The sequence below is a fragment of the Amblyraja radiata genome, chromosome 25, assembly GCF_010909765.2.
Source record: "Amblyraja radiata isolate CabotCenter1 chromosome 25, sAmbRad1.1.pri, whole genome shotgun sequence".
In the NCBI taxonomy this organism is placed as follows: Eukaryota; Metazoa; Chordata; class Chondrichthyes; order Rajiformes; family Rajidae; genus Amblyraja; species Amblyraja radiata.
The window spans coordinates 37,762,345-37,788,523 of record NC_045980.1 but is presented as its reverse complement, the minus strand read 5'-3'; the positions used below and the strand labels follow the sequence as shown (position 1 = coordinate 37,788,523).

General features: G+C 40.3%; 1 protein-coding gene across 9 annotated transcripts in view; it reads right to left on the bottom strand.

Moving 5' to 3' along the window:
• Positions 1-26,179, bottom strand: part of fbrsl1 (fibrosin like 1) — a 541,590-nt gene that overhangs the window by 21,698 nt on the left and 493,713 nt on the right. For 8 of the 9 annotated variants that reach the window (XM_033043936.1, XM_033043931.1, XM_033043933.1 and 5 more), the window contains 5 exons: positions 17,130-17,493; positions 10,168-10,439; positions 7,983-8,143; positions 3,051-3,101; positions 1,717-1,812 (listed from right to left, as the gene is read on the bottom strand). In XM_033043936.1, the coding sequence (XP_032899827.1) occupies positions 1,717-1,812; positions 3,051-3,101; positions 7,983-8,143; positions 10,168-10,439; positions 17,130-17,493 (944 nt within the window). The remainder of the gene's footprint in view (positions 1-1,716; positions 1,813-3,050; positions 3,102-7,982; positions 8,144-10,167; positions 10,440-17,129; positions 17,494-26,179) is intronic. The other variant, XM_033043932.1, reaches the window with a different exon arrangement.

The following is a 26,179-nucleotide window of genomic DNA, read 5'->3' as shown; positions in this document are numbered from 1 at the left end:
ACTGAGCTTCCAATTGGCTCATTTTAATTCTCCATTCTCACTCTGATTTTTGTGTCTTTGGCATTTTATGTTATCACGATGCAAGCTCAAGGAAGAGTATCTCATCTCGTGACAAAAGGACACACAGCTTTCGGGAGAGTTCTAAAGCAAGGTCATTAGTCTGTAAATGCTAACTGTTTCTCTTCATCAATGCTGCTTGATCTGCTGAACATTTCTGGTATTCTTTTTGTTTCAGGTTTCCAGCATCTGCAGTTTTGTGCATTTTGATTACTATCTGACATTGGACTGGATACGATGCATTTTAACTATATCACATATTTCTATGTATAATTGCCCAATTAAATCAAAACATTCTGAGTTTGCAATTTTCTTGCAATTTATATTCTGATAAACCTGTGAAAATACCTTCCTTGAATGACATTTGCTTTTGTACTAAGGCTTGAATGCTCCTGAAAGTGATAAGAAACCAAGAACTCACACGAAATCTAAAATAAAATATTGTACCCTATAAAAATATTTTCAACAGATAGCAGTTTCATTGCATCTACTCAAAATGCATTCATGAGCTTAAGTGCTTATTTAAGCTAGGGGCCTGTCTTCCATTTTTATCTATTCATTATTATTCTTTACATGATATATTTTACATTGAGAGGTTTAAATTAACTATTTTATTAGCTATCAGTAACACTGAAAATTACATCTTTATCACACTTTTAGATATGATAATATGTTGCTGGAAAATGAAATTTTATCCTGTTCTCCTTCTCCTGACCTTAAGGATACTGCATGCCTGTCCATGAAATTGCCATTTGCCTACACCACCAGTTAGATAATGAATAACCTGTTATGCCTTTAACTGGCTCCCAGCTCAGCAAAGTGGAATGCGAAGACAGTGAAATTGACTGAGGTAATCTGTCTCTCCCTACCTCAGTGACAGACGCTTCAGTCTGAAAAATGGAGGAGCACTCAGTAGTGCCGACCCAGGCAAACTTAATAACCCTGACTGATCATGGCAGCCAGAGTAAAGCATTGTGCTCAGTCAGCAGGAGCACACATAAGTCAGGCCTTCAGGGCAAAAAAATCATCTGCTCTACAGAACAGGGTAATTTGCTCGTTTGAAATGGTTCCTACCACTACAGTGCATCAACCACAGGATTTTTGACTCCAAAGATGGGTCAAGTATTATTAACCTTCTGCAGTCTACCCTTAGGGCCTTCTTGTCTACTCAAGTTGGCATGCAAATTATGTGTAAATTTGCAGATCAGACCTGTCTCCCTTTGACAGATACATTTTGTCTTGAATTATAAGCCTGGAAAATGCTGTACTTACTGATCCTTAGTATAATCATAGGTTAACCACATCAATCATAGTGGGCATACAGTAACTATTTATTAGTAAAGGTTATGCAGCAACCTTATAACGAATATCCACCACATAAACTGATAATTACAATTTGACAATTCATTGCTACTTTCCTTTAATATTGCCTTACTGGAAGCAGCTGCCCAATTCAGCTCCCAATCACTCATGCCAATATTAAACATCAGGAAGAGGCAAAGAAGATTTTCTGTTACGACAGACAATAAAGTTTTCTGAATCTGAATCTGAATGAAGAACAAAGTGGCACCGCTGGTGTCTCTCTCCAGTGCTGCTATCATCCGGAGAACAGTTTTAAAACACAACCATTTTTAGCCCATAATAAAATGGTTCACATACCTTAGGCTGAAATGCTCCCTGAAGTGAGCCAAAGGGACCTGAATGAGGAATCATGGATGGCATTCCTGGCATTGTTGGAGCATACGGTGGGAAGAACTAAAATCAACAAGTTATGAAAAGTTATTTTCAGGTTGAGAAAGTCATATCAAAATCCAAGCATAAACTACAGAGTAAAATAATCCAGCTACACAACAACTGGTTGGCACCTGGTTCGTGTATCTTGTTACCATTATACTACATCAGGTAATGTTTACAACACTTAACTAGATATAGAAAATGGTGAGGCTTCCAACTATTTGTAATGTATAAAGGATGAAACCTAAAATTATTTTAATACTGCTGCATGGAAAAATAGGTGCAGGAGTAGGCCATTCGAGCCAGCACTGCCATTCAATATGATCATGGCTGATCATCTAAAATGAGTACCCCATTCCTGCTTTTTCCCCCATATCCTTTGATCCCATGAGTCTGAAGAAGGGTCTCAACCCGAAATGTCACCCTTCTCTCCAGAGATGCTGCCTGTCCTGCTGAGTTACTCCAGCTTTTTGTGTCTATCTTCCCCTGATTCCTTTGGTCCTAAGAGCTAAATATAACTCTCTCTTGAAAACATCCAGTGAATTGGCCTCCACTGCCTTCTGCGACAGAGAATTCCACAGATTCACAACTATCTGGGTGAAAAAGTTTCCTCATTTCAGTCCTAAATGGCCTACCCCTTATTCTTAAACTGTGACTGCTGGTTCTAGACTTTCCCAACTCTCCTCCCTTGAACAGCTCACATCTTATTTCCAACTTCACTGTTGTTTAGAAAAAGACATGGTGTTGGAAGCATTTTTACCCTCCCCACCCCATCATTCTTGAATGTCAGTCGCAGATTACTATGATGTTCCATTATCTTTTGAAGTTACCTAATGCCAAAACTAAAAGTTTGCTTTAATGAAGGCAAACAAAGTGAAATGTACTAAACTGAACTGCAATTCAGACAGTTTTTACATCAGTTTAATCTAAATGAACAACCTTTGATGGAAAAGTGTTCTAACTGCTATTTTATTTCAAGCTCTCTCAGAGTATTGGCATTAATCTGGAAATACTCCATATGAACATGAAAGCATTCACCTCAACGCCAAGGATACCTTGGATGCACAATGACATTGGACTACAACATGGACTATCTATTTTGGACAGTCTCTGCTCGAAAAGCAAATTGAAACATTTGATGAACTGCAGATGAGCTTGAAACCACAAGTGGAGACACCTCAAATTTACCATGAAATAATGTTTGATCAAAATGATGTAATCAATGCACAATGAGTTCTCAAGAAATAGAGGACACTCACACTAGAATGTCGATAGAAAGGATTTTCCATTTTTGGTGTATACTTTTCAAACTGAAAGGAAGAGGAAAAACGAGTTATAATAGATTTTGTGTTTTTTCTAGCATCATTGTGAAGTTCTGTGGTCATCTAGAGATAAATACATCTTCTGTTGTTGCAATAATTGAACCATAAAATAGGCTAACTATTAATCAATATTATTTGATTCCGATCATTTTCAGCCTGGCATGAACTATTAGCAATTTTTTAAAATGATCTAAAATCAACAAACAGCTTTTAATAATTATTTCTACATATTACATCTTTAAACAATTAAGGGACATTAAGAAATGGTAACTCTTCACGCAGAGCCTGGCATTTGGCATGGCAGCTGTTGCTGAATATAATAACTATGTATACAGAACACATGCATAATTTCATTCATTATAGCCATTACCAGATGTCTGCCACTTAGTGTGTATAAACAACATTAATCACAAAAACATACAGTGCTAGATTATACACACACTTCTTTATGACCATAATTAGACCACATGGTATAGCTTTTGCATTAAAAATACTGAAAAAACAAACTGATTTTTAAAAACAATCTTTTTGGAAAAGTTGACAATCCATTTAAAGGTAGGCATGCATTAAATTTGCACAGACTGGTGGCGAATTAGTTTAAACCAGAAGAAATACAATATTTAAAAAAATACTAATCAGATTAAAGACAATAGGCAGGTGAACACAAGCCTGATTCTGCAGGTACAAGATGATTTTAAGCGTACATTCACAATTCCCTTTCTTCTAGAGAAACAGTGTTTGCGTGTCAGAGATTAGAAACATAGAAACATAGAAATTAGGTGCAGGAGTAGGCCATTCGGCCCTTCGAGCCTGCACCGCCATTCAATATGATCATGGCTGATCATCCAACTCAGTATCCCGTACCTGCCTTCTCTCCATACCCTCTGATCCCCTTAGCCACAAGGACCACATCTAACTCCCTCTTAAATATAGCCAATGAACTGGCCTCGACTACCCTCTGTGGCAGGGAGTTCCAGAGATTCACCACTCTCTGTGTGAAAAAAGTTCTTCTCATCTCGGTTTTAAAGGATTTCCCCCTTATCCTTAAGCTGTGACCCCTTGTCCTGGACTTCCCCAACATCGGGAGCAATCTTCCTGCATCTAGCCTGTCCAACCCCTTAAGAATTTTATAAGTTTCTATAAGATCCCCTCTCAATCTCCTAAATTCTAGAGAGTATAAACCAAGTCTATCCAGTCTTTCTTCATAAGACAGTCCTGAAATCCCAGGAATCAGTCTGGTGAACCTTCTCTGCACTCCCTCTATGGCAATAATGTCCTTCCTCAGATTTGGAGACCAAAACTGTACGCAATACTCCAGGTGTGGTCTCACCAAGACCCTGTACAACTGCAGTAGAACCTCCCTGCTCCTATACTCAAATCCTTTTGCTATGAAAGCTAACATACCATTCGCTTTCTTCACTGCCTGCTGCACCTGCATGCCCACTTTCAATGACTGGTGTACCATGACACCCAGGTCTCGCTGCATCTCCCCTTTTCCTAGTCGGCCACCATTTAGATAATAGTCTGCTTTCCTGTTTTTGCCACCAAAATGGATAACCTCACATTTATCCACATTATACTGCATCTGCCAAACATTTGCCCACTCACCCAGCCTATCCAAGTCACCTTGCAGTCTCCTAGCATCCTCCTCACAGCTAACACTGCCCCCCAGCTTCGTGTCATCCGCAAACTTGGAGATATTGCCTTCAATTCCCTCATCCAGATCATTAATATATATTGTAAATAGCTGGGGTCCCAGCACTGAGCCTTGCGGTACCCCACTAGTCACTGCCTGCCATTGTGAAAAGGACCCGTTTACTCCTACTCTTTGCTTCCTGTTTGCCAGCCAGTTCTCTATCCACATCAATACTGAACCCCCAATGCCGTGTGCTTTAAGTTTGTAAACTAATCTCTTATGTGGGACCTTGTCGAAAGCCTTCTGGAAGTCCAGATACACCACATCCACTGGTTCTCCCCTATCCACGCTACTAGTTACATCCTCGAAAAATTCTATAAGATTCGTCAGACATGATTTACCTTTTGTAAATCCATGCTGACTTTGTCCAATGATTTCACCACTTTCCAAATGTGCTGCTATCCCATCTTTAATAACTGACTCTAGCAGTTTCCCCACTACCGATGTTAGACTAACTGGTCTGTAATTCCCCGTTTTTTCTCTCCCTCCCTTCTTAAAAAGTGGGGTTACGTTTGCTACTCGCCAATCCTCAGGAACTACTCCAGAATCTAAAGAGTTTTGAAAGATTATTACTAATGCATCCACTATTTCTGGAGCTACTTCCTTAAGTACTCTGGGATGCAGCCTATCTGGCCCTGGGGATTTATCGGCCTTTAATCCATTTAATTTACCCAACACCACTTCCCGGCTAACCTGGATTTCACTCAATTCCTCCAACTCCTTTGACCCGCGGTCCCCTGCTATTTCCGGCAGATTATTTATGTCTTCCTTAGTGAAGACGGAACCAAAGTAGTTATTCAATTGGTCCGCCATATCCTTGTTCCCCATGATCAACTCACCCGTTTCTGACTGCAAGGGACCTACATTTGTTTTAACTAATCTCTTTCTTTTCACATATCTATAAAAACTTTTGCAGTCAGTTTTTATGTTCCCTGCCAGTTTTCTTTCATAATCTATTTTTCCTTTCCTAATTAAGCCCTTTGTCCTCCTCTGCTGGTCTCTGAATTTCTCCCAGTCCTCCGGTATGCTGCTTTTTCTGGCTAATTTGTACGCATCATCCTTCGCTTTGATACTATCTCTGATTTCCCTTGTTATCCACGGATGCACTACCTTCCCTGATTTATTCTTTTGCCAAACTGGGATGAACAATTTTTGTAGTTCATCCATGCAGTCTTTAAATGTCTTCCATTGCATATCCACCGTCAACCCTTTTAGAATTAATTGCCAGTCAATCTTGGCCAATTCACGTCTCATACCCTCAAAGTTACCTTTCTTTAAGTTCAGAACCATTGTTTCTGAATTAACAATGTCACTCTCCATCCTAATGAAGAACTCAACCATATTATGGTCACTCTTGCCCAAGGGGGCACGTACAACAAGACTGCTAACTAACCCTTCCTCATTACTCAATACCCAGTCTAAAATAGCCTGCTCTCTCGTTGGTTCCTCTACATGTTGATTTAGATAACTATCCCGCATACATTCCAAAAAATCCTCTTCCTCAGCACCCCTGCCAATTTGATTCACCCAATCTATATGTAGATTGAAGTCACCCATTATAACGGTTTTGCCTTTGTCGCACGCATTTCTAATTTCCTGTTTGATACCATCTCCAACTTCACTACTACTGTTAGGTGGCCTGTACACAACACCCACCAGCGTTTTCTGCCCCTTAGTGTTTCGCAACTCTACCCATACCGATTCCACATCCTGCAAACTAATGTCCTTCCTTTCCATTGCATTAATCTCCTCTCTAAACAGCAACGCTACCCCACCTCCTTTTCCTTTCTCTCTATCCCTCCTGAATATTGAATATCCCTGGATGTTCAGCTCCCAGCCTTGGTCACCCTGGAGCCATGTCTCCGTGATCCCAACTATATCATAGTCATTAATAGCTATCTGCACATTCAACTCATCCACCTTATTACGAATGCTCCTTGCATTGAGACACAAAGCCTTCAGGCTTGTTTTTACAACACTCTTACCCCTTATACAATTATGTTGAAAAGTGGCCCTTTTCGATTTTTGCCCTGGATTTTCCGGCCTGCCACTTTTACTTTTCACCTTGCTACCTATTGCTTCTACCCTCATTTTACACCCCTCTGTCTCTACGCTCACACATTTAAGAAACCCTTTCCCTTTAACTCCATCCTCCACTAGCCCATTCGACACCCCACCCCCCTTATTCAGTTTAAAACCACCCGTGTATTGCTGCGTAAAGTAACGATACTGTTTACAGAATGAATATGTATAAAAACAGCACTGTGGATACATTATACTTTATTCAACCACACTGGGCTATGCGGTGTTTCACATTTTGCTAGTGCACATTGGCCAAAAAGCATTTTTAAGATCATATTCAATAATTTTATTTTGATGTAAAACGTAGTGAACCGAAATGTAAACTCTCAGCACTGCATTAAGCCCAAGATAAATGTGTTCCAAGGTCTAGAGAGGATATTGAATGTCTCTGTCTTTTGACCATGCACCTGCAAATGCTTTGGATTGGTTTTTCTATTTAAAGGATGCTTCATAAAGGCTTGGTGTTATAGATCAGGTTCTGAAACAGTTTTTGTTGCAACTATTGTCAATTGGTGACATTTTAAGATAGGACAATTGACTCAACAGTCAAACATTAAACACATTTTGGATGCAATTCATTTAAAGAAGGTACAAGTCAGAATATACATAAAATAGCTCAAATATACACGCAGCCATTCATTTTGATTGGTCAAAGGATATCACAGGAGAATCGAAAAAGAAAAAAAGTGATACCGGTGTCTTTGTTTTTGAGGACCACATTAGCCAACTATGGCAAAAAAGATGGAAGGATTTTCTTTGGTAGGGGGATTCAGGAGATGCTCTACTTATCCTCACTTTTCTGCCTGGGATATGAACCATAGGTGGTGCAGTGGGCGGCATGAGCAGAGTGGGTGGCAGACTGGCAGGGAAAGAAGCAAACGTGTGTTGATGTGTGTGTTGATGCATGTGATGAGGCTGGTATTGATGCTGATGAAACTCTGCCCTCAAGACTGGTGGCAGGGCCAACGACCCTGTCCTGTCAGAACTCTGAACCAATAAACGGTTGTTCAGCTCCTGCCTCAGCAGTTCATGCTCTGGAAGAGAAAAAAGAAAGACAAGGGCCATGGGCCAGTCAGTTGGCAAATATTCACCTGGCATTCCCTGTTTCTGCAGGTGATGCTGTGGTGGTTTTCTACATGAGGACTCATTGGTGGAGGTAACAGAGATGCCTGTGACAAAGCACCAATCAAAATTCCCGACTGAGGCTGACAATACATGATTGGTTGGTTGAATGATATCAACAGGCTGGTATCTAAAGACAGAAGAGAACCACATGAGTCAACCCAGCAGAAAACAAACTGGCCACACCAGAAACACACTCAAAATCCACCTCAGACCAGACAGCCAAGACAAGGTACTTGTCACCCATAAGAGCAGGCAGCAAGAGCACTGTTCCAAATGCATTCCATGTTATTTTAAATAAATTAGCGCCATTTAAAGCTACCATTTTTATAAATACAATGTAGACAAGGGAATTTGGGGCTTTAACAGAAATATCTGCAACAATAATTGCTTGAATACTGTTACATATGTGTTTTAGAGTTCAGACGATGCTTGAAGCAGCCCACATTTATGAATACATTGAATCACTTTCACTCACCATTGGTAGCATAACAACATCAGCAGCATGCTGAACACATGCATTTTTATGAAACAAAATTGTTCTATGCTCTTATGAGTACATGTTTCTTGACAGCAATTCAGACAATTGCATCAAATACAGTGTCAAAGATAAAAATCAATTTTGAATTGTATTACCTTGTAAGATTAACACATTTGAGATTACCCGTTTAAAAATGAATGGAGAAGTTAAATATAAATCGAACACGGGATGAAATTCTAGATTCTTATTAATTATCATTACAACATCTTGACCAAATGCTTGTCTGATCTTTTTGGAGATGGCTTGAATACTTACAATGAAGTATATGCATGATTTAATTTTAAACTACTGTAAAAAGTCTTACTTGGTGTTTGATATGATTATTCAAATAAGACAACTATATAACGGAATTGAAAGATAGGGCATGCCACGAGTCCACGCCGCCAGCGATCACCCATTCACACTAGTTCTATGTTATGCCACTTTCTCCCTACACATTAGGGGCAATTTAGAGGACAATTAACCCCCAAACCTGCACGTATTTGGAATGGGAGGGGATACCCGGAGCACCCAGAAGAATCCTTGACGGTCAACGAGAGAATGTACATACTCCAGAGCCAGCACCCGAGGTCAGGATCAAACCAGGTCTCTGGCGCTGTAAGGCAGCAGCTCTACCAGCCATTGACCTTTTAAGTATGGACTGTTAAACATCAATTAATCATTCAAAGTTTCCAGAAAATGAAATAGGGAAGGGAATCTTCTTGGAATACAAATAAAGTTGAGAATTTTGCAAAAGCTATCACCATCACTAGATCAAACAAGGGTTCATTAGTTTCTACTGCTACATCTTCCACCTGAAGACTACAAAATATCATGACGGCAATTAAATATTTTGTGTTAATCCAGGACTTTTGAAATGCGTCTGCATTTTCTCTCAACAAGTAGAACAGACTTTGCCAATACTGCTTTTTAATTAAGGTGATAAGGTGAAAAATAACTTTTCAATTACTTCAACCTCCCCTCCCACTCTCTGCCCCCTTCCACCCAACCTTAATTTGACAAATTCAGGATCTTCTGAGTGGGACAACAACATTCTACATCTTTCTCAATGGGACTTCTACCTCTGATGGCATTTCAATTTACCAGTTTGCTCAATAAGTGAACAACTTAAACTCTTACCAGATCTCAGGAATTTTAATCACTTCAGTTCCTTAGTGTTAAAGGCTAACATATGAGCACTTACCTTACATGAAAATAGTTATCACTGATTTGTAAGGTTTATAAAACATTAAACCTTCCCAATATTCTGATTAAACTAATGAAAATTAACTTTGACCACGTGTCAATTTCTCTGGACATTATTCAGTTGCATTACAAATCACACTGGCTTCTGAATGTCAAGTCGTGAATAAAGTGGCAGTACTAACTTCATATAATAATTTTCCTAAAGTCTTTGCCATTTCTTTCGTTAAAGGTTTATGAACTGAGCAAATATTCTCACTATTAAAATAATGCAGGGGTATATCAAGTGAAACGTCATAATTCAAAATTAAAAGTGAACATTTCAGGGAATCTAAAAGGAAATAAAATGTTAACAGACAACAATTTCCCGGCAACAAACACAGTTGAGCCACAGTGCAAGTACTTTGGGGGAAACAAGAATTGACACCTACCTGAATAGCCAGGTCCTGCAGGGTGACCCGGTACAACAAGGCTGTTTGAAGTTAAAGGAGGTGGTGGTGGTAAGGTAGCTGGTGTTGCAAACATGGCGTGGTGATGAGGATGAGTCTGAGGCCTCAGGGAGAAATTATGTGAGGTAGCAAGGTTTGGAATTGATAGGGGCAAGACTGGAGTGGTTGAGTGATGGGGGTGTATTTGGGGGGATGAAGGCAGGTGCTTGGGTAGACTGATGCTTGCAGCACTGCTGGCACTGCTGCTCCTGCTGCTAGGAAAGAAAAGTTGATAATTAGTTAACATATTTCACAAACCCTAACATAACAATAAAAATGCAAATATATCCAAATTATCTATAAGATAAAACAGTGATATTTCCACTGCATATTAAAAGAGGATTAATTCTATAAAAACGAATTTCACAAATCTTATCATAAATGGTAAAATTATATTTTTGAGAATTCAGCATCATTGAATACTGCTTTATAGTGAAGATTTCTTGGTGAGAGGTGGGGCAGGAATACATTTTAAATGTGATTAGTTAATTACTTTAGTGATTTGGAATTATCAATACTGGACAAAGGCGTTATAAAATATAGTTCATCCTGAGTTTGTTCTAGCACATTTAAAAGCACTTTATTTTTACCGTAGTATTTTAACATTCTGAAAGATAATTAAGGGTTAAGTTGGACAGCTTATTTACAGTTAAATATCAGTAAGATGTTGCACTCTCTGGTCTATTGGAAACGGTAAATGGTTAAAGATAAGAAGCAACTAATAACAGCAGTTATACACTGTACAAATGATATAACTAATAACAGCAGTTATACACTGTACAAATGATATAACTAATAACAGCAGTTATACACTGTACAAATGATATAACATTTGATTCACACTTACAAACATAGCTAAAGAAAGTAACATAGGGCCCAGATTCTAGTACAAAATTCAGTAATTTGTGTACACATAGCCTTTTGATCTCAGAAAGAAGAAACAAAATACAGCTTAGTTTGAGAGAGATGAGATCAAATAATAATAAAACATTGAAAACAGAAAGCAGAGTTCAAAAAAAAGATGTGACATCACAAGAAGACATGATGATTGGTTAGAATAATGTCAGCACAAGCTAGTGGATGGATTGACGATGAAAACCTTTATTACTAAACTCTTTTGTCAGCCTATACAAATACATCCGGTTGAGTGACAATCTGTGACATGAATTTTCTAGGATTCTATTTAACACCTTTAACTTCTAAACATGCTAAAATCACGTTTCTAGAGAAAGAGGGATTATTCTCTATTAATTTAATGCTGTGGCGCTAAAGTAAATTTTGTAGTTAATTTGTTCGTACAACAGAGGATGCTTTACTGTGCAAAACTGTATTTTATCCAAAAAAAAGAATAATTTTTTCCTTTCTGAATTTAATTGGGCTGGAATAATATAATTTTTGGTGGAAAGATTGAGCGCTATGGCTTTCCACAATATAATATTTGAAAGTAAAGCTAGCATGATTTCAGCCTAAAATAATCATATCTAAAAAATTACAAGGCAGTCAAGTGTGGTTGCCAGCAGAGGCTGGGAGAATTCAACGTTCATGCCATCCGGACGCAAGCAACCCAGGCGGAATATGAGGTGCTGTTCCTCCAATTTCCGGTGTTGCTCACTCTGGCAATGGAGGAGACCCAGGACAGAGAGGTCGGATTGGGAATGGGAGGGGGAGTTGAAGTGCTGAGCCACCGGGAGTTCAGGTAGGTTATTGCGGACTGAGCGGAGGTGTTCGGCGAAACGATCGCCCAACCTCCGCTTAGTCTCACCGATGTAAATCAGCTGACATCTAGAGCAGCGGATGCAGTAGATGAGGTTGGAGGAGATACAGGTGAACCTTTGTCGCACCTGGAACGACTGCTTGGGTCCTTGAATGGAGTCGAGGGGGGAGGTGAAGGGACAGGTGTTGCATTTCTTGCGGTTGCAACGGAAAGTGCCCGGGGAGGGGGTGGTACGGGAGGGAAGGGAAGAATTGACAAGGGAGTTGCGGAGGGAGCGGTCTTTGCGGAAGGCAGACATAGGGGGACATGGGAAGATGTGGCGAGTGGTGGGGTCACGTTGAGGTAGCGGAAATGGCGGAGGATTATTTGTTGTATTTGCCGGCTGGTGGGGTGAAAGGTGAGGACTAGGGGGACTCTGCCCTTGTTGCGAGTGCGGGGATGGGGAGAGAGAGCGCAGTGTTGCGGGGTATGGATGAGACCCTGGTGCGAGCCTCATCTATGGTGGCGGAGGGGAATCCCCGTTCCCTGAAGAACGAGGACATTTCCGATGCCCTGGTGTGGAACGTCTCATCCTGGGAACAGATGCGGCCTGGGCGGAGGAATTGGGAGTAGGGGATGGAGTCTTTACAGGGGGCAGGGTGGGAAGACGTGTAGTCCAGATAGCCATGTGAGTCAGTTGGTTTGTAGTGTATGTCGGTCAGAAGTCTGTCCCCTGCGATGGAGATGGTGAGGTCAAGGAATGGTAGGGAAGTGTCGGAAATGGTCCAGGTGTATTGGAGTGCCGGATGGAAGTTGGTGGTGAAGTGGATGAAGTCAGTCAGTTGTGTGTGGGTGCAGGAGGTGGCCCCAAAGCAGTCGTCAATGTAACGGAGGTAGAGGTCGGGGATGGGGCCCTGGTACGTATTGAACAAGGATTGTTCAACGTACCCGACAAAGAGGCAGGCGTAGCTGGGGCCCATGCGTGTGCCCATAGCTACGCCTTGTGTTTGGAGGAAATGGGAGGAGTCAAACGTAAAGTTGTTGAGGGTGAGGACCAACTCCGCTAGGCGGAGGAGGGTGTCAGTGGCTGGGTATAGGTTGCTCCTCTGGTCGAGGAAGAACCGGAGGGCTTTGAGGCCATCCTGGTGGGGGATGGAGGTGTAGAGTGACTGGACATCCATGGTGAAGATGAGGGGGTGAGGGCCTAGAGAGTGGAATGCGCGGAGGCGGCGGAGAGTGTCTGAGGTGTCTAGAACATAGGTGGGAAGGGATTTGACCAAGGGGGATAGTATGGAGTCAAGGTATGTGGAGATGAGTTCGGTGGGGCACGAACACGCAGAGACAATGGGTCTGCCGGGAGAGCCGGGTTTGTGGATTTTGGGGAGAAGGTAAAAACGGGCCGTGCGGGGCTGGGGAACGATGAGGTTGGAAGCTTGGTCGGGCAGGGCGTGGGAATTGATGAAGTCGGTGATGGTGCTAGATATGGTGGCCTGGTGCTCGTCAGTGGGGTCATGGTCCAAGGGTAAGTAGGAGGAGGTGTCCGAGAGTTGGCGCGTGGCCTCTGCTTTGTAGAGATCGACGCGCCAGACTACCACGGCACCTCCCTTGTCGGCTGGTTTGATAACCCAATCTGGGTTTTTGCGGAATGATTCGATGGCAGTGTGTTCAGGGGGGGGAGAGATTGGAGTGAGACAGGGGAGTGGAGAAGTTGAGGCGGTTGACGTCGCGGCGGCAGTTCTGGATAAAGAGTTCCAGAGCCGGGACGTTACGAGAGGGGTTCCACGAGGAGGGGGTGCGTTGGAGACGGGAAAAAGGGTCATCATTGGGGGGCGAGGACTCCTTCCCATGGAAGTGCGCTGTGAGGCGGAGGCGACGGTAGAAGCGCTCCAAGTCATGGTGGGCGCGGAACTCATTGAGATGGGGACGGAGGGGGACAAAGGTAAGACCTCTGCTGAGGACAGACTGTTGGGTGGGGGAGAGGGGGAGGTCGGGGGGGATGGTGAACACCCGGCAGGGATGGGAGTTGGGGCCAGAGGAAGGCAGGTGGGTGGACTGGGGACGGGGCGATGTGTAGGGGGGGGGGGGGTTGTGGGTGTTGGAGGGGTGGTGGGTGGTCAGGGGGTGGGGGGTGAGAGGGCTGTAATGTGGGTGGGGAAGAGCGGGGGTGACATAGTTGGGGGGGGATGGAGGAGAGTCAGTGGAACAGCCACTGAGGTTAGCAAGGCTGGGCAGACGGGCACTAGGACCCAGTGGAGTTAAGCCCAGGAGAGTGGGAGTGAGCAGCGTGGAGGCTCCAGGCCCAGTGCAGAGTCCAGGCTCCAGGTAAGGCGACGGCTGTGGGTTGTTGGAGGGGGCTCACCCTTTGGGAGAGGTGTGCGTAAATTAAAATTTGTAAAATATCGATGATATCAATGATAGAATAATGGAGCAGACCATGAATATAAATAATGGCACTGCTGCATAATTATCTCAACTTGTAAAGATTTATACTGTCCCTTTAATATTGAAAAACATTCTAGGGTTCTTAATGGGTGCACAGTTAAACAAAATAAACTGTACCAAATGGAGAGAGATGGTAAATCAAATGACCAATAGCCTGGAAGTAGTTCAGAACATGGAGATAAGAGATAACAATGGTTAAAATAAAACATAATTTACAAGTCACCATCAGCAACTATTGTAAAGAATATTATATCAGGGATGGCAGAACGCTGCAGCATATGGTGCTGCTGTTGCAAAATTCCAGCAATCCGAGTTTGACCCGACCTTGAGAGCTACCCGTGTGGAGTCATATTCAAATAATAGGATTTCTCTTTGTATGTTGGCCCTGTCTGCCAAAAGCTAAGTAACTGATGCAAAGTGCATCAATAGGTTTTTTCCCCCCACAGTGAGCCATTGGGCAGTGGGCCTGCCGAGGTGCAGTAGGCTGTGGGCAGTCGGATGCATCTGACCTTCAGAACACTGAACCCTTCCAAGATCAGCTGCAAATGAATGGAAGTCCAAGACTTCCAGGTGTTCAAATAGTTGACCCAGGAAATTTCCTTCAACCAGCACAATTTTGACCTATGCTAAATAATAAGAGACTTGATCCTCAGTTTGGGAAAATTAAATTGCAAAAGTAAATTTGGAAAGAACTTCATAGAAAGTATCTGTGACAGATCATAGGACACAACTTCTACGGAGCCTGGAAATGATCTATTTTAGATATGGTTCTGTATAATAAGCTTGAGTTAATCAGCAATGTTGCAACACAATGCTTTCCAGAGAAAGGTGATTACCAAACAACCATAAAGCCACAAGAGACTGCAGCACAGAAACCTGGAGCAACAGATGAATTGCTGGAAGAACTCAACAGGTCAAGGACTGAAACTGGTTCTCAACCTAAAACATTGACCATCCTTAGATGTTGCTTGGCCCACCAAGTTCTTCCAGCAGTTTATGTTTTTCCACAAGACAGCCAGAAATGTGAAAATGATGCTTTAGTTTGAAACTTAAGTTTTCAACTCACAGTAAAGTCAAAGAGGGGGTGGGGAGATGTTGGCAAAAGTATGCCCAAGGGTAAGCAAAAAAACCCCCAATTATTTTAATAAATACTTATCAACAATAGAAAAGCGAAAATAAGTCCTCAATTGCGAAAGATGCAGTAGCAGGACATGTAGAACATCACACAGAGTGGTGTAGATGGTCAAGTAGCTGCCTCATAGCTCTAGCAACCTGGGTTCAATTTTTACTTTAGTGCTCTGGATATGGAGATTGCACATTCGCCCTATGTCCATGTGCGTTTCCTCCAACATCTTAAAGAGAACTCACATCAGTCCTTGACCTGTTGATATTTGTATACTGTGGGCCAAAAGTCACATTTCAATGCTATATGACTCTATCAGATAAAAAATAATTAAACAGATATTACCAAATATTAGCACATGGAGATCTAGTTGCAGTCACAAGAATCTGCAAAGGTCCTGACCCAAGACATCACCTATCGATGTTCTCCAGAATGCTGCCTGACCTGCTGATCTACTCCAGCACTTTTGAGGTTTTTTTGCCTCAAGATTCGATTGTACTTGCTTTCGAATTGTGGTGGAGAAGACTCATGGGTCCAAACAGTCCACTCCTACACTGAACCTTATATTAGAAGACCAACATTGGAGAAATTCAAATTCTAAAAAGTCACTGAATGTTACAATGATAAGGATGGGCAAGGTAATATGAAGATAATAATTTTAAGTTTTCATTATTGTTGTGAAGCGGCCTGATGGGCTAATGGTGAACAAGAACAAATCGGGTCTATGGGCAACATAATCTGGATTCTCTCAAGATAGCGATTATTGCGAGTTGTCAATTCAAAGATTTCAAAAGCATGTGGATGAAACAGAGGAAGAGAAAGAAGAAATCACAGAAGAAATCCCATTCCTTCTCTCCAGAGATACTGCCTGAGTCCCGCTGAGTTACTCCAGGATTTTGCGTCTATCTTCAAGAAGAAATCAGATGGATACAGGTAGTTTTGGTCACAGATTGAAGATCTCAGAGTGAAGCAGATTGCTGAGTTTGCAAAGGTCCAATGTAAATGAAAAGATTCCCTCAAGTATACTGCTACTGATCCAATTTGCAATTTTCCTCGAGCAATGTTCATGGTTTCTATATAACTGAACAGGTAATTTACTTGCCAATCTTGAGCTTCAGATTTCACATTTTTTTGTGCTAACAGGGCTAGCTAGAAAGAAGTAAAATCTGTTATTCGATGTTAAACTTTAAGAAATTACTGACATTGATACAGATTCAAGGTTTCAATACTCAATCTGTAGGAAACTACAACTGGACTGAGAGGAAACACATCTTGGGACTAAATTATTTTCAGTTATGAGAATAGCGCGAGTAGGAAATAAGAAAAGCATCATGGTGCAGCAGTTCTGGTGTCCCAACAGCACGGTTCTGGTACAAGGACAGAATGAGTAGAACGTGTAGAAAGGAACTGTTGATGCTGGTTTATACCGAAGATAGAAACAAAGTGCTGGAGTTACTCAGTGGGTCAGGCAGCATCTTTGGAGAAAATGGATGGGCAACATTATGATGTTACTCCCCGACCTGGGAGAACTTGATGTGATACTCAATCAGAAATAGAAGCGATCTGGCCATTAGCATTTGCATTCCAATTCAATAAAACAAACAAAACTGTAGATTCTAAAAGTAATGTAATATTCCCTCAACTTACCTGATACTATTAAGACTGCTGAAGGGTATCTGGTGGTGAATCTGGTGATGTGAAGGAGGCTGTGTATGAACCTGAGGCAGAGGATAATGCTGCAGTTGTGGTTGTAACTGTGGTGTTGGTTGTCTTGATTGTGGCCGTGATGAGTAGATAGCCTCCTTTATCGTAGGACTTGCTGTGCTGTTGGAGGTGCACGCTGAAGGCGGTGGTGGTACCACTATAGCTGGTGGGCTTGGGACCAGTGGCACAAAGGGCGTCTCCTTACTCTGCTCCTGGCTGCGCTCTAGTCCGGATATCTTGGAAACACCTGGTCCTTTTGTTTCAGGTTTCTCATTCGACGTCAGATTGCTTCCAGCAAAGCTTGAACCTAGGAAATTGGAATAAACCAAAACCGATTTTGAAGTATTTGTGCAGTACATTTCCATGTTTAATCATCATCAGCTGATTCCACCTCTAAGGAATAGAGTCAGCTTTAATATCTCACTCCTAATTATTGTTAAATGCCTGTCGATTCCAGAGTTCACCAGGCACACATTCTAGCAAAAAATGATTATGCTGCAGTTGAGCTCTGAAAAGTTCAGTCTTTTCCCACTGTGTACTGATCAAAATCCTCAACTCATTCATGCCTGTTAATATTTAAGGATTAATTAAATGTAGGGGTTTATCACAAAAGTAATAGCATTTCCCACAATTTATTAAAATCTACCTATTTAAACCGCCAAAGGGGCCAATCTGCCAGCCCTGCCGTCCAGGCATAATCCATTTGCACAAATTACAATCAAATGAATACGAGGGTGGCAAAGTAGCATGGATATTAACACTAATTGTTGTCTAGCTTCACACAGCACAGCCTTGCTGCAATTTACTTAATGAAAATCTGTTTAGTTTAATTGCTTTGATGCTATTCCCTTTATCTCAATGAATGCATGCATTAAGCCCAGCTTTGCCGGCCACACTTCTACAGTAATATTCTACAGAGGAGCCAACAAGAAGAAAGGCCAGAATTTATGTCCCTGGGCTTAATCTCCTCACACAAAAAAAAAATCACATTCCAGCTGGCTTAAGGTTCTCTAAATCAGACTGTTTTAAGTACACAAAGGCAAGTGTAATGAAAAACATCTTTGAAACAGAAGTTCAACTTCAAGTATTAAGGGAAATTGCAACAAAGCTCAGATTCATTTTTAATTTGTTCCCCTCATTTTTAAACTACTGTTAAATATCTTTGTTCCACAGGTACATAACCCCTTCTGACTAAGTGACCTTTTACTGTCAATCTTCCCACTATGAGTTCACTTAAAAATGAAAAATAACTAATTTTATTGCAAGGAAAAGCAATTTCTGTAAACAACCTCTGACTGAGATAAGGACTTAGCAACTAAAGTATATCAGGCAGATGCCAGAACTTTGCCACAGTGCCTCCAACTGCACACTTCGCCGCCAATCAGTTTTAAACACCCACATGATTTACAGCACCACTACCAATATCTGTGCCATAATCTACTATTTCCTTGCTAAACCATTTTCTCCTTATGTCCCTCTTTCTCATTATGGCACTATTTATGAATCCACTTATTTAACAAAGCTTTTAATCACAAAAGAAATAAAACCAAGGGAGGTCATTTTGCTCTTTGGTCATAAATAATCTTTCAATTCAGCGCTAAATCCCTAATATCCAAAAATGTAATGATTTCCATTTTGAAACTACTCAATGGTTGAAGCACACAATTAATTGTATTGAGCAGAGAATTCCAGAAATATAATTTGCCTCCAAAAATAGGGTTTCCGCTTCCATGATGAATTGCAGTCTGAAGAAGGGTCCCAACCCGGAACATCGCTTATCCATTTTCTCCAGAGATGCTGCTTGACCCGCGGAATCAAGCATTCTGTGTCTATCTTTAGCATAAACCAGCATTTGCAGCTCCTTCTTATTATACAATGAATTACAGTTGTGAACAACTTCATATTTTTCTGTGTTACATGTGAGTTTTCACAATTATTTAGCATGTCTATATTTTCTTGAAGCCACTATTTTCCTTCAAAATGTTCGCAAATTTTTATCAATTACTTGATCCCAGCAGACCAGCAACCAGATGAATACCACGACTTAACCCAAGGGTTGTGATATCTCCTGGATCAGTGTCTAGGTAGCTCTCCCCTTCCTTTATGCCTCCGAACATAAGCAGTTCAGACTTCAGCTCTACAGTTCTGAGTTGAAACTCCTCAAGTTACAGGCACATCACATACATATGTGCGTGTTGGATATCACAATGGTTTCCAGGAGAATTCCAATGATAACTTCCCCTTGGTTATCAGGCTCTAGGGTACAGTCCGACTTACCTCTACCCCAATGTGGACATTGGACTTTGACTCTAGACCTGAAGCGCTACAATGCTGAGAACTATATTCTGCACCCTGCATCTTTCCCTTTGTTCTACCTATTGTACTTGAGTTAGACTTGATGGTATATATGTATATATATATGTATATGTATCTGATTTGATAGCATGCTAAACAAGGATTTTCACCGTACCTTGTAGATATGACAATAATCAATTTAAACCTACATCTAAACCTAAAGGATGACCCACGTGTATTTGTTGTACATTATCTGTCCTGCTATCCCCATGTGACCTGATCTAATTCAACTTTTTTTTTAGGTACTCTTCAGTGTAGTGTTTTATTCCTTGACTAATGAATGGATTAAGTTAAGGGCAACCAAAAGTAAAACATTACTATTAAATTACTTACCTTTTTCGATTTTTTGGCTCTTTGTTTTTGTCATATGCTCATTTAAGCTCTCTTGGCTCTGGTAAAAAAATATTTTCCTAAACTGATATTATTAATGTCCAAATCTCACTGAGACACTCGGGCTTGAAACTGGTGTCCAATGAACTCATCCAAAGTCTGTCAAAACTAATATCTCCTTTGGTTCAAGCACCACTCTTGTCAGACTGTGAAGTGCCCTGGGCCATTTCACAAAATTAAGATTAAAAATGGAAACAGCTACAACTCAACATGGAAAGAGAAGCAGTATTTTTGGAGGCAAACTCTCAGTCAACTTACTTAGAACTTGACTAATAGAAGTTGTCTCACTGATAATCTGTATTCACCTTGACTAGCAGTTGGTGGATGCACAAAATCCACTCTGTATCTATTGGATCAGCATGGACAATGTGTAATCCAGTTGCAATTTGCAAAGCCATTTGTGTGCCTAAATTGCAGTTTGCCTCATGGGTGATTTATACTCAAGAATTCCAATGATAGCTGGAGCTTTCTATCTCCATATATACATTAATAATGGAAGGGGAACAATTCCACATAACTCACAAACTTGGGAAAGCACAGAGCTTTGTGCAGGAAGACTACCATACTGTAGTTAAAATACTTTCAAATTAGGGAAAGCCATCAAATATATCCAGCTCAGTCAACAATTGATTTTTCCAAGATCGTGCAAAGTTTGGTCACATCTCATCCAAATAGTTTAATTCTTCATTGATGGGAATGTCAAACGTTAGGGTTAAATAGGAAACCAGATAAACATCGATGTTGAAAAATAGTGAATATTTATAGCTTAATCATTTTTAAAAGAGGAAATCAAATATCAGTTATTCTACCACAGATGTTGTATAAATGCTATCAGGCACCAGGGCCTTTTGGTTCATTTTTGTTAGCTAGTTCAAACCATGCAATCATCAGAGATCATACAGGGAAAGATCAGGGGACACATTTTACTTTGATGCAGTAATTAGCAATCCTTTCCATGTGTTTTGTTCCTTGTACACATCTGTAAGGAACATTAACATTTGAAGTACTTTCCCGAGGTGAATCAGTGCATCAAGCTAATTTATTATTCAACAGCTGCCAACAGATTTAGTTATTCTTTTTATGTACTTAGGATAGTCAGCCAGCTAACACCGTAAATGCCACGTACAGAGTTTGCAAACACTCACGTAGTGTTTTAAATGTGATAGATGACTACGATAGGGTGGAGCTTTAGACTTATTATGAACCCATGTTAATTTAAAGTAAAACACCCTAAATACCATCTTACAGTAACACTAGTTGCATAACATATTTTCAAGAATCATGGTTCCTGAGACTGGTTGCCATAACGACTTTAATTGAAAAATGTCAATACCAATACAATAATGAATGCAGCATAAATGTAACATTCATTTGGCATCATTTAGGGTGGTTAGCAAAAATGTTTTTGGTGCTTTAATTCTTTGCTTTCTCTACATCTGCTTTATTTTTCTAAACTTATGGTAGTTTCACTGCAGATACGAGGATCTTCTGAAGAACCGCCAGCTATGTTTAACTATCAAGACCACATGGGCAAAGGCAGAGTCATGCAATCTTCGAATGTACCATGGACGAGGCAAAAGATGGAATTCTAATCAAAATCCAAGGGGAAAAAAAACAATAGGATCAGCATTGATGCACGCAAAGTTTTGAAATCTATTTTATTTGGTTTGGGGCACACTCGGGTTTTCGGAATAAGTGTTTGTGAACAAAAAAATTGCTTAAAATTGGATCGGGTACACATTTGACCATTTATCAAGAATAGGTTCATATTGCTTTGGTTATTTGAATGTGGAGTGTAAACATTAGACATTAAACATTAGACATAAAAAAGTACCAGTTGTTCTTTCCGAAGAAACATGTCTATGATGCATCTCATTTAAATGCATCAGTCTGAAGAAGGGTCTCGACCCAAAATGTCACCCATTCCTTCTCTCCAAAGATGCTGCCTGTCCCGCTGATTTACTCCAGCATTTTGTGTCTATCTTCATTTAAATTGACCATTGACTGGTTAGCACGCAACAAAAGCTTTTCACTGTACCTCAGTACACGTGACAATAAACTATACTAAATCACTGGAAATAATTTAGCCCAAATTTCTCCAATGAACAACAATAAACAAGTACTCTTCCATTGTATTTCTATCAGTAAAATATTGATCAATGTTATAAATTAATGTCATCACATAATTATTGTAATAACAGGATTCAAAATTCTTGACACTTGTCCTTCTTGAGTATTGGAATGTTAGGTGTTCCTTTGAAAATATTTGATTGTATCCAATATTATGCTAATCCTTTTGATTTTGAAAAGACAACCTTGTACTGCAATTTATTAGTAGTATTTTACTAAAGTATACCATAGACCAATAGTTTACACTCAAACCGTACCATAGTAGCAGCATGAGTAGATAGGAAATAAATGAGAAGCAACTATATATATATATATGCATTTCCCATTGACCTGAGGAATTGATTTTGTCTCCCATTCCCTAAACAGTAAGTTGTTAATCTTTTCAATGAATGCATGCACATGCTCCAAAAGTGGAAACTAAACCATTACATCAGTAGTTGGTCCCAGGCTTAGAGCATTATTGTAGCATGTAATTACTGTATATACTGTACCTATAGGTACCATGAAAGTCCAGTGATTATATTAAGACGCAAAAGTGCAAGGTCATCAGATTTATTAACTCACATTTATGCTATAAAATACTTAAAAGGTAATTCTAAATGTGATAGTTCATTCAATTATTAGTGCCTGAGTGTCCCCAATAATAATGGACAATATTTGCTCATTGTAAACGGATTTCACATTTTTTTTTAGGAATTTATATGTGATATTATTAAATTATGCCTTAAGAGTTTAAAGTACAGGTGGCTTTGCAAAAAAAAAAAGTGACAATGTGCATCTTCAGCTTGTTTTCAATGGTGACGAGGAATAATAGTCCTCAGCCGCTGTGCAAAATCACCTTTAATAAACATCACATTTTTAGAAACTCCAAAGATATGACACCATTAAAACATCAAGATCTGCTTTCAATTAACTTATTGACCAATATCCCTCAAGAAACAAGTATGGATAACACAATTCATTCCATAACCTATTTTTTGTCATATTTACAGAGAGATTCTGGTAGAGCTGCCTCCAAGGAGGGGCACATTGCAAACTTGGGTTTATATTTATTCTTCATACTGATTCTTCACATGTTGATTTGCTGACAATGCTGCCATATATTGTTCATTCTTAATTGCTGGTGAAGAGGTAGTTACGAGTCGAGCATATAGAGCAGCGCAATGGATGAAACGCTATCTCGTAGCTCCAGCAACCAGACTCAATCCTGAATTTTGCTGCTGTTTGTGTGGCATTTGCAGGTTCTTCCTGTGACTGCTTGGGTTTCCCCAAGTGCTGCCATTTCTCCCACATTGCAAAAATGTGCAGGTTGGTAGGTTACTAGGCCACGGTATGTTGTACACAGTATATTGCACACAGTATAAAGCTCCCAGTACGTAGGTCGGTGTACAGTCTGGCATTTGGGGGGGGGGGGGGGGAGAAGAAAGGAAAGAATAGGTGAAAAGAATGTGGGGAGAAAAGGAATTGGCCAAACTAGATAAAGATGGCAAATTTTCTGTAATATCCAAGGCATTAGGGAATCAGATGGGTTATTATAAACATCCAGTAGTTTCATATTTAATGTTATCAACAGTACATTTTTAGAAAATGCTAGATTTAATTGATGAAATTTAAATTCCCAGCTGCTGTGGTGGGTCTCAATGTGGGTTTCTAAACCAATGATTCAGAACCCTGGCTGCTGGGTCAGTAATACGTGTTACAGATGGATCAGTAGTCCTCAGTCATTTTTCAGATCAGCCTGGTTTAATTCAACCAACTACAAAATTGTGGAGATAGTACTGCTAAATTAAACTTTAAACTGCAGCTTTTAAATAATAATTTGAAAGGTTCCAACTGATTGATTCCTTCAGTCGCACAAAGATTAAATGGTCGCTGGGCAGCAATCTAACAACGTAATACCAAGAAACTGGCATTAAGTTTTAATAGTCCAGTGGAGCTACCATTCAATGTTAATGAATGAAATATACTCTGAAACAAGATCTGCTTCCAACTGGTTAATCCTGCTCAGCAACCAATAACAAGATCTTCTGAGTTGCTTTATTGATAGAAACAATCAAACTGATAAAACATGAGGTGCAATTTCTTCCTACTCCCTTCAAAATCTTGCTTGCAGTGAGAACAAAATCATAATACAAAAATGTTCATTATCAGAAATTGTTTGTATGGTACTGCAATGAAATCGCAATTAGGTATTTTTATGAAGCCGATTTGAATTTCATGTCCAAAAATCTATAAATGAAATTTGTTTAATAATAATCTTGTGTTTAAATTCTGCTTATTCCAGAAACTACCACAAACTGATATAGTCTATTATATCACATTGCTTAAACTTTTTACTGGAAAATAGGTCGTTTGCCTCCAGAACCAGAATTTTGATTTGAAGAATCTCAGCATGAATAAAAGCATTATCTCAGAAATAATTTAATGGATTAGAGTGCTTTGAAGTAGAGGCAGATAAATTTGTTCCAGCGCAGTAGGAAGAATATAGATAAGCAAACTCAATCTCTTCCCACTTGAGTAGGAAAATTCTGCCGGGTGACAGAAGCTGTTGGTTATGGACCAAACAGATGCTCATTGACTGACGACACAAAATTCAGTCTGAAGAATGGTCTTGACCCAAAATGTCACATACCCACATTCTCCAGGGATCCTGACTGACCCACTGAGTTATTCCAGTACTTTTGTGATTTAAAAAACAAAGTATATGTTACATTGTTTTTTTACAACCAACTGAAGAAGGGTCTCGACCCAAAATGTCACCCATTCCTTCTCTCCAGAGATGCTGCCTGTCCCGCTGAGTTACTCCAGCAGTTTGTGTCCACCTGAAGATATATCAATCATCTGGCCAATAAAAGTTTACATTGAAGTAACTGTGTTAATTTGCCACAATAAGCAATACTCACCAACGTGCACTGTAATGAAACACTTAGGGAAGGGACACGGAGCAAAGGCATTGATTGCTGCAGCCTTTCCTACTTCAGCAGCTGTCTTCAGGTGATATCTGTATGTATGATGCTTTCATTGCTTTAAGTGCCCTGTTCAAGCAACCTGCATTCCATCCATCATCATTCATTAGTAAAGCTATTGGCAGCCAATTAACTAGAGAGGACCCTAGCTGTGAAACAAATCGGGATCAGTTCATCTTCCATCCTTCAGGCTGCAGGCAACTGGAATTTGCCACTGAGGACTGTCACATCTGGTTTCCCTCTCTATATATAACCCATTCTATAAACTGTCAAAATGGATTTGGAACTAAAGCAGAGTAGCGCTGTAGTGACAGCGGCAAATAGGGGGAATGTGCAACAAACAAGCTTCTAAGGAACCAAGTATTGGTGTAACCGTAGGACCATACAAAACCTGATATGTGCTGTCCTGATGAATTTCATTTGCTGAGCAATAAATACATTCAACTGATGTAAACAGATGTTCACTCGTCATTAAACTAAACACTGAAGCATATTTTTCTTTCCATGTACCTGCCGCAAACAACACATTATTCCTCCCTCCACCACTAAAAGTCCATTAACCAGCTCCACAGCTCTCAACAATATCCCTCTTGGGCTCAAACCCGTCTCTAGCCAACAATTGGCCTATCAGGGAACCTCCTTGCCCGAGGACATCTATCTGTCTCTGGCCCTGATTTGCCCTGTGATTTTTTCTACTTGCTTCCAGTTCTTGTTCCCCACACTCGTTATTACAATCAGTCAGAAGAAGGGTCCTGACCTGAAACATTAGCTATCCATTTTCTCTAGAGATGCTGCCTGATCCACTGAGTTACTCCAGCATTGCGTGTCTATATTTGGTATAAATCAGCATCTGTAGTTCCTATTCATTACATTATTCTCCCTGCTGTATTTAATATAGTCCTGCTAACAAGTATTTGAAAGACATTGAATCTCCCATCTGTTTATTAATGTTTGATTTTTTTCCCAAAATAACCTCCTGTAAACATTAAGTCTGACATTCTATTTCACTCATTAGCATTTACATTTTTTCTTCCAATGGTGTAGGTGAGAAAGATGAGAGGGGAAGAATTATATAGTAAAGGAAAAGCTATATTACGTTAGCAATGTTTCGCAATCAATGTGAAAGGCTTTGTATGGCACCTGTAAAGAGTT